Here is a 16,357-nt window from a genome sequence, read left to right as displayed (position 1 = left end):
AAATAAAGAAACATTTAAAAAAATAAAAATAAAAAAATAAAACACTTTGACAATGTGATAAGTAAAAAAAAAAAAAAAAAGCCTGCTTTATTTTAAACTGCATTCTCTGAGTATTGAGACTGAACATGTTTTTATACATTTATAGTTCATGTTTGTGACTCCGTTGTCAGTTTATAGCTTTGCCCATCTCTCTGTTGATTGTCATTTTCTTATTGCTATGTGAAGCTTTTTTTATAGTCTGGATATTAATCTTTTTATACATGTTGTAAATATTGTTTTCCTTCACTCGTTTTTATTTTGCTTTTCTTTATTGTGTCTTTCTTTTTAGAGAAGTTTTAATTTTATGTAGTGTAATCTGTCTATCCTTGATTGTATGACATCTAGACTTCATGTATTAGCAAAGTTTTCCCACACCAGGATAAAATTATTTCTTCTAATATGCTTAGGGATTTGCTTTTATTGTTTAGATCTTTTATTTGTCTTGAATTTATATATACTGTGAAATAGGAATCCACCTTAAAAAATAGCCAATTAGTCCAATACTCTTTATTGAATAGTCTGTCTTTTCCCCACTGAATTGAAGTGCTAATTTTTTCATATACCAAATCAATTTCATTGATTATTTTTAAACATTTTTTATCCTATTCAAATAAATAATTTATCTGTTCCACCAACAAAATCACGTTGTTTTAGTTACTTTAGCTTTATAATTTGTTGTATTATGGAAAGGAGGTATCCTGTCAAACCCTGTCATAATTTTTCTGTATCAGAAATGTCTAGGTTAGGGGTGCCTCTCTCTCACTGTCATGCCCATGCACTCGGGTATGCGCTCTCTCTCTAAAAAAATAAATAAATTTTAGGGGCGCCTGGGTGGCTCAGTCGGTTAAGCGTCCGACTTCGGCTCGGGTCATGATCTCGCGGTCCGTGAGTTCGAGCCCCGCGTCGGGCTCTGTGCTGACAGCTCAGAGCCTGGAGCCTGTTTCAGATTCTGTGTCTCCCTCTCTCTCTGACCCTCCCCCGTTCATGCTCTGTCTCTCTCTGTCTCAAAAATAAATAAACGTTAAAAAAAATTTTTTTAAAAAATAAATTTTAAAAAATAAATAAAAGTAAATATCTAGGTTAATAACCAAGGTATGTTAGTAAGAGAAAGATACACAGGAAGAAAAGATACATGTGTGCGTGTTTGTGTATTCACATGCATGTGTGTGTATATATAAGCACATTCATAAAAATATATGTATACACATGTAAGTATATATGAAAACATGTGCATACGTATATACATGTGTATACTTGTACACATACATATTTGTGCATAGGCACAGAGAATTCTTGGTAGGGCACACCCAAAACTATAATAATTACCTCTAGGGACTGGGACTTTTGGAGACTCTATTGATGAATGAGGTTTACTTTTCAGTGTGTATCATTCCCTACTTTTCATGTATCCTTAAAAAATTTTGCTTTTCTTTTATAATTAAAAACAGTATATGATTTCTCTGCCAGAAACCCAAGCCTGAACAAGGGCATGTTCTGTATATCAGTGTTTCTCAATAACAGCTATGTAGTAGAGTGACTTGGGGAGCTTTTAAACAGCACAGATGCCCAGACACCTGCCCCCAGAGGTTCTGTTTTCATAGGTTTGGGAGAGGGCCTGGGCATCAGCATATTTTAATAGTGCTCCAGGGGGTTCCGATATGCAGTCACGGTTGAGAACCAGTGTTGTAGATGATGTGAGGCCTAAAAGGGTCCCCAGAAGGCCACTGTGATGAGGTCTTTTCAGAATATGATTACTTGGGAATGCAACCCAAAGTAATCCATCACTTCTCTGTCAGGCTAAGTGTTGGCGTGAGACTGAGTACAAACGGGTCCACAGGGGAGTGGTGGAAAAGAGCGTTCTGGCATGTGTGTGAAGGCATCCATCTCTGTGGTAGTCCTTTTTGTTGAAAGGTTTAGACTCATTGGGGCTTCCTCAACACATAAGGGATTCTTTGAAAATAATCATGACCATAAAAGATACAGGAATCTCATGGAAAACCAAACATGGCAAAACAGCTGTGCCTCGGGAGCCCAGAATGTGGTTGGTACTGGAAGGTTCCAAGAGAGCTCCAGGAGCTAGGGTTACTTGCAGAGCCTCCCATAGGAGACTTTCAGGATTCTTTAATCTGGAGAATTGCTTCGTTAAAATGAAATGGTTTTTGGAAGCCTAATCTGGAAAACAGATCAAAGAGGAAATTAAAGAAGCCTAAGGATTGACTGGAAACCCAATATTACTGTAGCCCTTGTTCTTCCATGTGTGTCTTCCTCTGATGCTTCTCCCCATCCGTTGTCTGATTCTGCCTCTGTCTTCCTGACAGAGGATCTGACTGGCCCAGTTAGTCCACAATGGCCTGTGCCTGGTTGGATGGGCTCTTCCATACAAAGATGGACTCCAAGTGGCTCATGGAGTCATGTGCTCACCCCTGGTCACCCAAGCCAGAGAGGGCATGGGGAGGAACAGTGAGTGCATGAAACTGCCTTGGGGTTGCAGGGGGAAGGTGGGCGAGGCAGTTTCCCTTAGAATGAGAGAGTGGATAGAACATGGATCGTGATTGACAGGCCACACGCTGAGTCCTCAGTGAACGTGGAATTGGAGGATGGTTTCCAACAGGGTGTGAAGCTGCTTAAATTCAAGCCAAGATGCAAAGAAAAAAATCCGTCAGGAATGTATAGATGGTCCTTGCACTCTGAACATCTCTAAAGGTCTTTTTTAGCTCCACTTATTTGGGCTTTTAAAAGATCTTACCAGCCTAGGAATTCAGGAGAATGCAGTTCATCTTCCAGTGGAATTAGGTCTGTGCCCTACATGGCTGTGGAGAACTTGAGGTGCGACTAGTGCAAATTGGCATCTGCTCTAAGTCAAAACACACACTGCATTTTGCAGGCTTTGTATGAAAAAAAAAAAGAAGTCTAATATTGCTATTAACACTTTTTTATATTGATTGCAGGTTGAAATACTATTTTGAATAGAGCAGATTAAATAAATATATCATTTAAATTAATTTCACCTGTATTGCTTTTTTTAATGGGGTATTAGAAAAAAAAATTTTAGTTGCACATGTGGCTCACATTTTCTTTCTAATGAACACTTGGATTAGATGGTGACTCTGACGTTTTCCCCTGCACAAGTGTGTAAAGATCTGTAGATGGACAACAGCCCTTTGCTGTGGGGCCCACTTCAATACACAGTTCTTTTATTATTATTATTATTATTATTGCTCATAGACTTATTCAGAACAGTTTTAGATTTATAGAAAAAAATTGCAAAGACAGTACACAAAGTCCCCATATGCCCCACACTCAGTTTCCTTTAGTGTTGACATCTTATGTTAGTAAAGTAGATTTGTTATGATTAATGAATATTGATACAGTACGTTATTATGAACTGAAGTCTATACTTTATTCACATTTCCTTACCTTTTACCAAATGGCCTTTTTCTGTTCCAGGATCTGTCTAGGATACCACATTATACCTAATCTTTATGTCTTCTTAGAATTCTCTTGGTTCTGACAGGTGTTTTCTGTAAATATTAAATGATTTAATTTCCTTAAATATATTCTTTTTACATTTAAATCCAAGTTAGTTAACATATAGTGTAGTAATGGTTTCAGGAGTAGAATTTAGTCATTCATCACTTACATGGAACACCCAGTGCTCATCCCAACAAGTGCCCTCCTTAACGCGCGGCATCCATTTAGCCCATCCCCCAACCCAACACCCTGGCAGCAACCTTCAGTATGTTCTCTGTCAATACCCTGTTCTCAATCAGAGCTGTGGCACTTTGGTTCATTATCAGAACTTTGGTCACTTGTCTTATTCTGGCTCTTTGTCTCTGCCTCATAGAGTGCAGTTCAATTCCTGTTCTGAAATAGAACCACTTAATCCTCTCCTGTGGTTTCACAATATCCCACGCGCAGACGACATCGTTTATGGCTCTGCCTCAGCAAGTCCTTACGGAACTTTTCTCTGCCTCTTTGTCTCTCTTGCTCCTTCCTGCTTAGCCCCCTTCCTTTCTAGGACTGGCACACAGCCCATGTTTCACATGTGTACTGGAGGCCACTTTTTACACATGTCCTTTTCTTGGAAGTGGGGTCCAGCCAGCAGCCTTGCTCTAGGGACAGATGACTGCTTCCTAATGCTCCATCACAGTTTTCCCCATGGAATGGACTTTGCAGGTGGGACTAAGTCACTTGCAGAAGTATATCTACTCCAGGAGTTAATAATGATTTTAATAAAAACAACTACTATCGGGTGCCTGGGTGGCTCCATTGGTTTAAAGGTCCGACTTTGGCTCAGGTCATGATCTTGAGGTTGGGGAGTTCGAGTCCCACGTCAGCCTCTGTGCTGAAAGCTCAGGGCCTGGAGACTGCTTCATATTCTGTGTCTCCCTCTCTCTCTGCTTCTCCCCCTCCCCCACTCATGCTCTGTCTCTCTCTTTGTCTCTCTCTCTCTCTCTCTCTCTCAAAAATAAATATTAAATTAAACAACAACTACTATCACCATTTATTGAGTTGTATTACCAGCTAGGATCTATATGAGGTACATTACAGATATGTCTCATTTCATCGTTACAGCAACCCCACAAAGTGTGTGCTGTGATCCCCTGTTAGGGGGAAAATGAGGCTCAGCAAGGTTATACGCTTTGCTCTTGGATCACTGCTAGGAAATGGTGGACCTGGGATTTGAATCTAGATCTGTCCCCAAAGTCCTTGCTCTCACCCAAATTTAGACTGTACATTTATACTGCCTCCCACATGCTATGTAAACTACAAGTTGGAATAGCAACTTGGGCAACTACAAGTTGGAATTCAATGCTGCATAGCAGGTGATATCTCTAAGCAAATTTGCTGAATGATGACAGTGCTATGTGTTTGTATACTGTTTTGATGATTCTCCAGTTGACATATGATTTTCATAAAACTCTGTTAAAGATAGAATAATGGACTTTATAAGCTCTATTTCATACACTAGAAAAACTGAGAGCTCCAGGGAGATGAAGTGATTTGTCCAGGGTCACATGAGAACCCAGTTTTCTTGAAGTATTTATCTTCCTTTTCCCAACTTCATCAGCATGGGCTTAGGCATTGTGCTGCCTGGATGGCAGAATACGATGACAAATCTTTTGCTGTGATTGCTGGTGGAACCCTGAGTTATGTGAAGAGTTTGCAGGTACAGACTCATTGAAGTCTCTGTTGTAGGTATGTCAGTCTCATTCATCCAACAAGCATTGCCTAACCCCACTTCCAGCCAGATGTGGGGCTACTGGGCTAATGGTGGCAATGGAAGGGTGGATAAGATATAACTTTGTCCTGAGGAGACCTCCCACTGAGTATGACAATCATGTTGTAAAGAGAGTACTATCATCCAATGGAAAAGCATTGTCCTAATGGAATACAAAAAGTTCTGCAAAGCACAGAGAAGGAAATAACTGCCTGGGAAGGTTTCGTGGCAGATGGGACTTCTAAGCTCCGTCTCAATGGACTGACTTTAGAGATGAAAAGTCTGAGTCACTGAGAGTTCTGCAAGGAACCTCACAATTTTATAACTTCATTAGGTTTCCTAAAAATATGCTTGTTGCCATAGCTCCTTAGAGTAGTAGCATAAATTATTTATTGGAGTACTTAAAATATTAACATCAATAAACTACACAGTACCTTCACAAATACTCTGCTTAGTTAGATGAACCTATTTGAAATAATGGTTTTTAAGTTACTCAAACTTTCCAATTCTACAAAGCTGGTAAGAATACTTTGGAACAGATAAGAATCCCAGAAGAATCATGGCAACTCTAAATATCAGCCATTTCAGACAGAGGAAGACTCTGCCTCTAGCATTTCATGCCCCTTTATTCACGTGAAGAGGTATCTTCTTACACAGGATACTTAAGAGCATTCTACTCCTCTTTTTCCCAGCTTAAGAGTCTTGTCTTGTATGTGTTGTTGAATTTTATCACTTGAATATTAGGAGCCCAAATGTAGACTCTGATGTGCTTGGTTTATCTGGAGATGGAAAGAAAAGAATCTTCCAAATTTAGAAACTGAAACTCATCGGAGCCAAACTCTTGGGGCAGCCCAAGAGGATACTGCCCTCTGTGCTACCCTGGTCCACAAGGTTGCTGGCGATTGGATTTCTCTGATAGATGATACTAGTACAAGAGACTGAATATCTGTGTCCCTCAAAATCCGTATATTGAAGTCCTAACCCCCCAATGTGATGGTATCGGCAGGATCTTTGGGTGCGATTAGGCCATGAGAGTGGAGCCCTCATGCAAGGGATTAATGCCCTCGTAAACAGGACCCCAGTGAACTCTCTGGCCCCTTCTGCCATGTGAAGATGCAATGAGAAGTCAGCAGTGTACAACCAAAAGAGGGTCCTCCCCAGAACCTGACCATGCTGGCAGCCTCATCTTGGACTTTCAGCTTCAAGAACTGTAAGAAATAAATTTCTGGTTTTTATAAGCCACCCAGTCTATGGTACTTTGTTACAGCATCCCATACTGACTAAGACACCTAGAGCCCAGATAATGCAGGTGTTAGCCAGAAGTTCCTAGTTGAGAAGAAGATCCCATCGTGGAACCTCTTCCCTCTTGCGCTATAACTTAGCTGCTTGGCCTGCTTTCTGGGTGTGACAAGATAGATTTATACCTTCTACTCAGAACCAATATGGAACACTCCTTCTGATCCCTGACTTATGGAAGAAGGAGGTTCAGATCTGCAAGACTCGGAGAACATCAGAACTAGGGTCAATTTTTGATATTCCTGGAAAAGTATCACATCTTTAAGCAGCCTTTGAAGAACAGAACAAGGGGTAGGAGTCCTAAAATAGCTCAGCACCAATATTTATTGTTGGTAAATATCAATATATGAAGAATTTTAAAATGAGGTGCTTGACCAAAGTGTTCACAAATATCACGGGCTGCCTGGAGAGAAAGGGAGGTCCTTCCCACTGATAGTATTTAAGTTTGAGCCAGGTAGGCATATACTGGAGAGGTTATACTCATGCATAAGGCAAGGGTTGGACTAAAGGCCCTAAGATCCCTACCAAATTCTAGATTTTATTATTTTCTGATCTTTGATTTACCTTGTGCGTGCCTCTATGCTTGCACTTAGTACATTATTCTGTAAAGATATGTCTAGATATCTGTCTCCCAGACAAGGTTGAAAACTCCTTGAAGAAAGAAAGACATTTACCCTGTTCTATCCCAAGCATTTAGCACAGTAGTTAAAACATAGGAGATACCAAGTAAATATTTATCAAATGAATAAATTTTGTATAACTATATTAATATCTCTATATACATCTTGATTTATGGTATAAGTTATGTATATTTTGATTTGTAGTATAAGTAATCAGCAAATGGACTTTCTTGCTGTGAGGGTGTTCATATTCTTTACAACCCCTTGTTGCTCGAATACCTAGATGATGCAATACACCACATGATTCCCCACATACGGCACTTCTACATAATTTATTCCTTCTCTACAGTTGGAACTATATTATGGCAGTAAAGGCAGAGTCAAGGTTATGGCCAGGGGTTTTCTGAATTTGTATTTCTAGATCTAGCCCCACTGACAGAAAAGACTCCAGAGATATTGGTTAGAGGTCTAGGTGTGATTTGGCTGTATTAGGTGGGCAGGTATCTCCTGTGGATAGTCACGTGTAGTTTCATCCCAAGCTTGGAGAGGGAGGCAGGTGTGTGAAGGGCAGGGGCTCTAGTGGCATGCTGGGCAGAGGAACAGGTATGCAGACTGAAGTGGGAGTATAAGTGGGAGAATCTCGGCGGATTAGACTGGATGAGAAGGTCAGGATGGGGCCAGGAAGCAGAGGCAGATAAGGCGTGGCTTTTAAGTGGAGAAATTTCCAAAGAAGCAGAGGAGGTGGGTGAGGTTGCAAAGAGAATACTTTCCAAAGGAACATGCTAAAGATGCTTGTGCCAAGCACCACCATTCATTCATTCATTCATTCAACAGATATATGTTGAGTGCTTACCTTGGGTCAGCCCCTGTACAAATGCCAGGGGTACAAATAAGTAGGATCTCTGTTCTCAAGGACATAAATTATGAACTAAACTCTACATATTAACAGACATTTACAGTACAGTGTGAAACATGTAATGAGGTAAGGACAGGGAAGTCTGTGGGAACATACAACCATCTCTAAGATGAGATGTGAAGGATAAGTTGCAGTTAGCAAGGTGAGGCAGGAAGGCAGTCTTGCTAGAGCTCTAGAATGGCCGGATGAATACACAAAAGACCAAAGAAGGCTGCTTATTCAGAGACTGTACATACTTTGCTATAGTTGGGCCTTATGTATGAAATGGTCCAGACTTTTCCCTGAGAATAATGAATCACTGAAGTATTTTAATCGAGGAGTGACATGATCAGATGTGTGTTTTAAAAATATTAATACAACTGGGACGCCCAGGTGGCTCAGTCAGTTAAGTGTCCAACTCTTGATTTTTGGCTCAGGTCATGATCTCATGGTCGTGAGATCAAGCCCCACTTTGGGCTCCACGCTGACAGCATGGAGCCTGCTTGGGATTCTCTCTCTCTCCCTCGCTGCCCCTCTCCCCCATTTGTGTGCGCCCTCTCTCAAAATAAATAAACAAAAAATTTTACAAAGAAATTTAAAAAATATACTATACAACAAAGTGTGGAGACTGGGTTGGAGGAAAGGAAGGCCAGGGACCCACTGAAATTGCTGTAGTATCTCAATGGAAGATGATAGTGGCTGAACTGAGAACAGAGGGAAGCAAATGTATTCTTGAGATACCTGAAAGTTAGAATGGACAAAATGTGGTGATTGATCAGATGTGCGATGTAATCAATCAATCAAGGATAGTCTGTTTCTGGCTCAGGCAGCTGGGAGGATGGCTTGCTCTGGAGGCAGCTCTGAAAAGAGAGGAGGACATGTCTGTTTAGGTTGAGTTCTGGTCGTCAGGGAGTCAGAGTTAACTTCCTCAAGTCCAAAGGTCCATTGGGCCCCATACCACTCTCTTGGGGCAGGAAGGTTTCCTTTGCCAGCTTAACAGTAGCTGATATCTGACTAGGGTCCTTGCAAACACTGGTCATTATCATTTATGCGTCTGTTCAATCAACCAATGTTTATGAAAGATCAATTATGTATTCACAGTATCCTGCATCCCATACATCCCAGTGTCCAACGATGCAGGTGGCTTAGTGCTTCTCTTTATTTTTCCTATGTTATTTTTTCAGCTTTATTGACGTTTAATCGACAAATAGTATCGAAAGATATTTAGGGTATACACTGGCGATTTGATGTATGTGTACGTTGTGAAATGATTCTTCCCATCTAGTTAGCATATCCATTACCTTACATATTTACCTATGGGGGACAACATTCAAGTTCCACTCTTTTAACAAATTTCACTTATACAATACAGTGTTATCAGCTAGAGTCACTGGGCTGCACATTAGACCCTCAGACCTTATTCGTCTTACAGCTGAAAGTTTGCACCCTTTTACCAACCTCTCCCTATTTTCTCCAACTTCCTGCCCCTGGCAACCACTTTTCTATTCTCTTTATCTAAGAGTTCTACCTTTTTTCTTTATAGATTCCACATGTAAGTGGTATCAGGCAGTATTTACTGTCTCCCTCTTTGGCTTTTTTCACTTAGCATAATGCCCTCCAGATCTACTATGTGACTGTGTATGTTTAAGTAAAACATCTTAATCCAATCATTCATTCATTAATAAGACACCTTGTTTCCATATCTTGGCTACTGTAAATAATGCTTCAATGAACGTGGGAATACAGATAGCTTTTTTTTTTAACATTTATTTTTTTTTTAACATGAAATTTATTGTCAGATTGGTTTCCATACCACACCCAATGCTCATCCCAACAGGTGCCCTCCTCAATGCCCATCACCCACTTTCCCTTCCCTCCCACCCCCATCAACCCTCAGTTTAGTCTCAGTTTTTAAGAGTCTCTTATGGTTTGCCTCCCTCCCTCTCTAACTTTTTTTTTCCCCTTTCCCTCCCCCATGGTCTTCTCTTAAGTTTCTCAGGATCCACATAAGAGTGAAAACATATGGTGTCTGTCTTTCTCTGTATGACTTATTTCACTTAGCATTAACACTCTCCAGTTCCATCCACATTGCTACAAAAGGCCATAATTCATTCTTTCTCGTTGCCGAGTAGTATTCCATTGTGTATATAAACCACAATTTCTTTACTCATTCATCAGTTGATGGACATTTAGGCTCTTTCCATAATTTGGAATGGGAAAAGATATTTGCAAATGACATATCAGACAAAGGGCTAGTATCCAAAATCTATAAAGAACTCACCAACTCCACACCCAAAAAACAAATAATCCAGTGAAGAAATGGGCAGAAAACATGAATAGATGCTTCTCTAAAGAAGACATCCAGATGGCCAACAGGCACATGAAAAGATGCTCAATGTCACTCCTCATCATGGAAATACAAATCAAAACCACACTGAGATACCACCTCATGCCAGAGTGGCTAAAATGAACAAATCAGGAGACTCTAGATGCTGGAGAGGATGTGGAGAAACGGGAACCCTCTTGCATTGTTGGCGGGAATGCAAACTGGTGCAGCCACTCTGGAAAACGGTGTGGAGGTTCCTCAAAAAATTAAAAATAGATCTACCCTATGACCCAGCAATAGCACTGTTAGGAACTTACCCAAGGGATACAGGAGTGCTGATGCATAGGGGTACTTGTACCCCGATGTTTATAGCAGCACTTTCAACAGATAGCTCTTTGAAAAATGCTTCTCAAAGTCAGTTACAACTGTAGGATTTGAACAGGCTTTCCCACTCACACCACCCCACCTTATTCTTTAAAGTATTTCCTCACTCCCCATTCCCAAGGTTGCATTAATTTTGTCTTTTCAGGAGCACTTGGGTGGCTCAGTCGGTTAAGCATTGGACTCTTGGTTCCAGCTCAGGTCATCATATCTGATATCTGCTATCATGATATCTCATGATTCATGAGTTCAAGCCCTGGGTTGGGCTCCATGCTGATAGTGCAGAGCCTCCTTGGGATTTGCTCTCTCTCCCCCTCTTTCTGTCTCTCCCTTGCTCTCTCTCAAAAATAAATAAATTTTAAAGATTTTTTGCATGTTTTAGCTTCTTCTGTGCAGACTTAGTCTTTGAGACATGGATAGAGGTTCACCACTCTATAGAAAACCTTGAATAAATTATGGCCAGAGGCCTGGAAAATGTTTCCTAGGCTCCACAGTTTCACGAGCAACGCTGGGCCTTCCCGTGACTGAAGTGATAGTGTTAGGGTGTCAGTAACAGATGGGATTGATCAAAGTCTTCCTCGAAATACTTGTGCTTGATGCAATTTCAGTTCACATTTTGTGTGTGGCTTTCCCAAGCTGGGGTGTGAAATTCAAGCATCAGAGAAACCAGCGGGGTTTGTAGGTTGAAGTTAATAAAACAATGTGAGCCTATGTAGCTCAGATTAATAAAATAAATACACAGATGTGAGAATCTAACCTCACACATCCAGGAGAGATCATCCTACAAATCTGGTTCCTTGGTGGGGCAGAGGGTGCCTAGATCACTGGGCCAAGAGCGATGAGGAAAACCACTGTCCAAGTAATCGATAAAGCTCGATTTTTGCCAAATAAAGCTAAATTGTCAAATCTCCAACTCCTCAAAGATACTGCAAGAATTAATGACAAAATGGTTTTGAATGGCCAGTCTACTGTAAATAAAAGTTGTTTTTTAAGGATGTAGTATTATTATTAATGTTATTTCATGACCGGTGAAGGTACAAGATGTTGAATACTTAGGTCGTTTGATTAAATGACGATGCCGGCATGATCACGGCTCAGGATTGGATTTCTATTCCAGACATGTTTTTAGTTTTGCACAGAGAGCATGTCTTGTTCTGATGGCAGATTATCTCTAGCCTTGATCAGCCACCTCTCATGTGCTCAGGCTGATGTCTCAGTTTGCTAATGGATAAATAACACAGCTTTCTCCACCCACTGATGTGGGTGGATAGGTCGCCTTTGTATGTAAAGCATATTATTATAAGCTGCAAGTTTTGGAAGACTGAACAAGCCTTTGCCAACATCTGGTCCTAATTCCCTCATTTAAAGTTGGGGAAATCAAGCCAGAGACAGTAAGTGGTTTGCCCCAAATCACTCAGTAGTGCCAGAGCCAGGGCTAAAATCTGGATCTATTCGTAAGTCCAATGTTTTTGCTGTGTCATTGTGCTGTATCCCCTCTGGTCTAGGATTCCCTTCTAAAACTTTTGGGTGCTTGGATTGAAAACAAATCCCTAGGGAGCCAGTACTCAGTAAAGTACAGCACAATCTTTGGTACCACCTGGTATTTTATGAGAGATTTTTCGTTATTCGTTGCAATTCCCAAGAGTACCAGACTTCGCCAGGCAGACAGCCAAAAGACAAGTCAATGTGCCGTGCCTGCAGGAAACTTCAAGGCAACTTTCGACAGTGTTCTAGAGATCAAAGCAAGCCAGCTGGTCTGATTGCGACAACTGATAATTGGTGGCCATCCTAGTTAGGCTGACAGGGTTTCTGACATGGTGGATAGCCTACGCACTGCATTTCTAGATTAAGTCAATCAGTCACGTCCAATTATTCAGCCACATCGATCTGAGAACCTGTTATGTGCAGAGCTTTATGAAAACCTCTTTGAAATGAAAAAGCAAAAGATTGGCCATGAGTTGTAATCTTCCCAGATACAGGTAGAGATTCCCCAGGCTGGACTTCTCAGAGGTACCTGGTGAGGTGACCTTTTCGTGAAAGCCAGGACCCCTCGTGACATGTGACTTTCTGTTATGGTTTTCAAGGGGAAATGAAAAATTGGTCTCCATGATCCTTCTTAGCCCTGGTATTTTTCTTTCAAATGACACTTATTGTATACATTTTTCAGACGATCAGAGTAATGCATGTTTATTGTGGAAATGCAGAAAATTACACAGAAAATAAAAAAGCACTCATAATTCCAATGTATTAGTAGCTACCTCCAATTTTCTGGTTCAAAATTTTTCCAGTCTGTGTTTTAAGCATATATAGAAGTATATACCGATTATTTTTATGAAATTGAGATTCTCCTGTATCCTACCCTGAAATTCTAGAAGTCTATATTATGTGCAGAACTCAACACAGTAAGTTCCTCGCTCAAAGCCTGGCATGTGATGGTTGCTCCATAAACATTTGTTAACTGAATGGGGAGGGAAACCATGGTTTGCAGATTTGAGTAGCCTCATTGGAAGATCTCATATTTGGGCCGTGCCCAGATCTTGACCACAATCTCTGCATGCTAAAGAAACATACTGAACTGGAAATGACGACTTTCCTACCAGAAGGCTTCTCTGTCCCAGGAGAGCATCAGTGGTAATTCATCTCCCTTTTTTTGTGCTCATTATTTATTTCAGGAGATTCCAAGAGCTGCACATACAAGAGAGCTGTTGGAAACATGGACCTCGGTGAAAAATGGCCCTTGGAGGAAGGAACCTGGTTGTCTCATGCTGGAATTCATCGTTTTGCCAACACCAGAGGGGGTATGGCTGCTTTTGATGTCCCTGATACACGTGGTACTCTTCAACTCCTGCACTCATTGTGTCAACCCAGCTGTGCTCAGTACGTGCCCAGTGCTGTTTGTCTTTTCAAAAAAAGCCAGGAGGAGAGGAGAGGAATGGACTTTGCAGTCAGGCAGACCTGGGTTCAGATCCTGAATTTCCTACTTCTAAGCTACGTGGCCTGAGAAAGCCTATCATATTCTCAGCTCTAACATGAGAGTAAGAATGCTTACTTCGTAGGGCTGTGATAAGGACTATGAGTAATGCGAGCTGTCATTTACTGAGCCCTTACCCTAGCCAGGGAGGAAGTTAGTCACACATCTCTGGGCACCTAACATGTGTCAGGTACTGTATTCCTGCTTATCTTGTCTCCTCTCCTCTCAACAGCCCTGCAAAGACTGGCATTGAGGATAATGCAACCAGTAGAAACAGAGTAGGTCAGCTCACTTTCTCTTCTTTTTTCTTGCCTGACATCTGATTAATGCAACACAGTGTTAAGTGATGGGGATGCTGTAAGTTAACTGGAGTGGCGCATACAAATGTAACCCTCATACAGACTTGTGGGCCTCTTTCAGGTCTAAGAACCACCCGCCACCCCCCATCCTCCATATCTAATGGAGATCTACTTTGGGGGTAGGAACCATTCTATGGATAAGGAGATAAAGGCCCCTAATGCACTCACATGAGGTTTTTAGTAAGGTTATGCCTCCCGTTGTCGTTTATACATTCGTTCAACCAGTATTGAGTATCTACTATGTGCCAAGCACTGGGAACACAAGGGAGAAAGATGGTCGGGGAGATCACCAGACCACACTCTGCTGCACCCCGTCTCTAAAATGGGTAACTTACAGAGCTCTGCCCCAGGGTACATCTTCCGACAGGGCCTACCGCACGCAATGGGAGACTGCCCAAAGGGAAGGTCAAAACTTTGAGAAAACTTGGATGAGTTCAGCCAGAAGCCAACGGCTGTTCCCTCCTGTGCCCTGTCACGCCTCCACCTAACCCACTTGTTAGAGGTTCTTATGCCGGTGTCTCCTCACAGCCCATGGAATACAGTTGAACCTCCCTCGCTCAACACACAGCCTTCCCTGATCAGACCTCTGCCTGCCTCTCTAGACTCATCTCCTGCTGTTCATTACTAAAAGCAAACCTCTTCTGTTGATGCACTAACCGGCCTCTGGATCCTTGGACATGTCATGCTCTCGCACACCGTGAGCCTCTGCGCGGGCTGTTACTACTATTTGCCTTCTACCCGGCAGGTTCCCACCCATCAGTGAAGCCTCAACCGAAGTCATCTATTCCGGGTCTCTCCCTGCCGCCACCCACCCACTCCACCCTGGTCTGACCGAGAGGCCTGACCTCAGCGTGGCCGCGGAACTTACAGGTTCCCGCGTCACGGCGCCTGCCTTACCGTGTTGTGTTGTGACGGTGCATAGCTTGGGCAGCCTCTGGGCTTCCTGAGGCCTTGCTTCATTGGCCTTTGCATCCCTTTCACAAGCAGCCTAGCGAATACTTGATGCATATACATACAATGGCAGGCTGGCTGCGTGGCTCAGCGAATGAATAAATGGGTAGGACCGCATCCTGTGGGCATCTCTCCTTCGCTGAGAGCCACCTTTGACTGTGGTGACCCAGCTGGTCTGTGCACACCTCTCCCGGCACCACGGCACCACTTCATGGTACCGTGAGCACACCCATAGCACTCCATTCACCGCTCCAGGCTTTTTCACCAAAGTCTGAAGTCAGAGGAGAGAAAGGAAGTAGATGTGCTTTGTCTGCCGGTGCTTTTGTAACCTAGGCAATAGAATCACCTGTCACAGAATTTTAGAAGCTTTCAGGACCATTGTGACAAACCGGTGGCTAAAAACTGCTTGTTGCCACCAACTCCACAAATGACCACATCCCGCTACGAGTCGACCCTGCCGTGGATCTCCCATCTTCAGGGCACGGCTGGCTAGTAGGAAGGGGAACCAGACCGGTGTCTTCGAACTGCCTAATGGGGGGGCGTTGGTCTCAGGTAATTGTTAAGCTTCGGGGCTGATGGAGGAGTTTAACTCTAGTGGGCAACAGATACCGGATATGTGGTCCCAGTTCGGACCCTCAGTAGGTGATGATGGAGGTGTCCAAGGCAAAGGATGGCAGTGGTGTGGTTTGTGGGTGAGACACAGTGACAAAGAATCAAGGGAGCTGAAATGTAGAAATCCTTATGGGCAGCTAGTGTTAGGGTGGTTCTCAGAGGCCTGGGCTGTGGTTCAGGGAAAGGGCTCAGGTCTTAAGAGGACTAGAGAGGTGGCCAGAATGGGAACTTGCACTCAGAAATAAAGTCACAAAGCCAAGTCACAATTGGCATCATCACCAAAATACATAAAGAGCAGTCATTCGTTGGGTATATACGTTGCCCCAGACATGATGCTGAGCCATTTTTATACATACATATAGATGATCTCAATTCATTCTCACAACCTTCTTCTCATTTTATGAATGGAGAAACTGAGCCCAAAGAGGCTGACAAGAGGCTTGTGCAAGATCCTTCAGCTGGGAAGTGGCAGAGTGGGTATTTGAACTTCGATCTGCCTGACCCCAAGCCGCTCTATGGCTATCGCTCCTCGCTTTACCCTCCAACACCCCCTTCTCAGTTTAGGTCTCTGGTGGGCCAGTTTCAGACGTTTATTGCCAGTCATTTCATTGTCATGGAAGAAAAGAGCCGTAGCTCGGAGCAGGGCCAGAAAACCAACAGTGCTGTTGCAACGTGTGGATTATCAT

The 16,357-nt window shown here is 42.4% G+C and overlaps 1 protein-coding gene and 1 long non-coding RNA gene across 8 annotated transcripts in view; one reads left to right on the top strand and one right to left on the bottom strand.

Moving 5' to 3' along the window:
* The window catches only part of AMOTL1 (angiomotin like 1), a 160,771-nt gene that overhangs the window by 8,612 nt on the left and 135,802 nt on the right, over nt 1-16,357 (top strand). For 3 of the 7 annotated variants that reach the window (XM_058687429.1, XM_058687427.1, XM_058687426.1), the window contains exon 2: nt 13,451-13,576. In XM_058687429.1, the coding sequence (XP_058543412.1) occupies nt 13,492-13,576 (85 nt within the window). In that variant the 5' untranslated portion in view covers nt 13,451-13,491. Of the gene's footprint in view, nt 1-13,450; nt 13,656-15,494; nt 15,612-16,357 lie in introns of those variants that run through there. The other 4 variants (XM_058687425.1, XM_058687424.1, XM_058687423.1 and 1 more) reach the window with 2 other exon arrangements.
* LOC131487124 (uncharacterized) lies at nt 8,733-13,481 on the bottom strand. The gene is made up of 2 exons (XR_009249622.1): nt 13,376-13,481; nt 8,733-8,931 (listed from the first exon to the last, which is right to left on the bottom strand). It is a non-coding gene; the product is annotated as an uncharacterized LOC131487124 (long non-coding RNA).

This window comes from Neofelis nebulosa, chromosome 10 (genome assembly GCF_028018385.1).
Source record: "Neofelis nebulosa isolate mNeoNeb1 chromosome 10, mNeoNeb1.pri, whole genome shotgun sequence".
In the NCBI taxonomy this organism is placed as follows: Eukaryota; Metazoa; Chordata; class Mammalia; order Carnivora; family Felidae; genus Neofelis; species Neofelis nebulosa.
The sequence above is the reverse complement of the archived record's forward strand: the minus strand, read 5'-3'. Positions and strand labels throughout refer to the sequence as shown.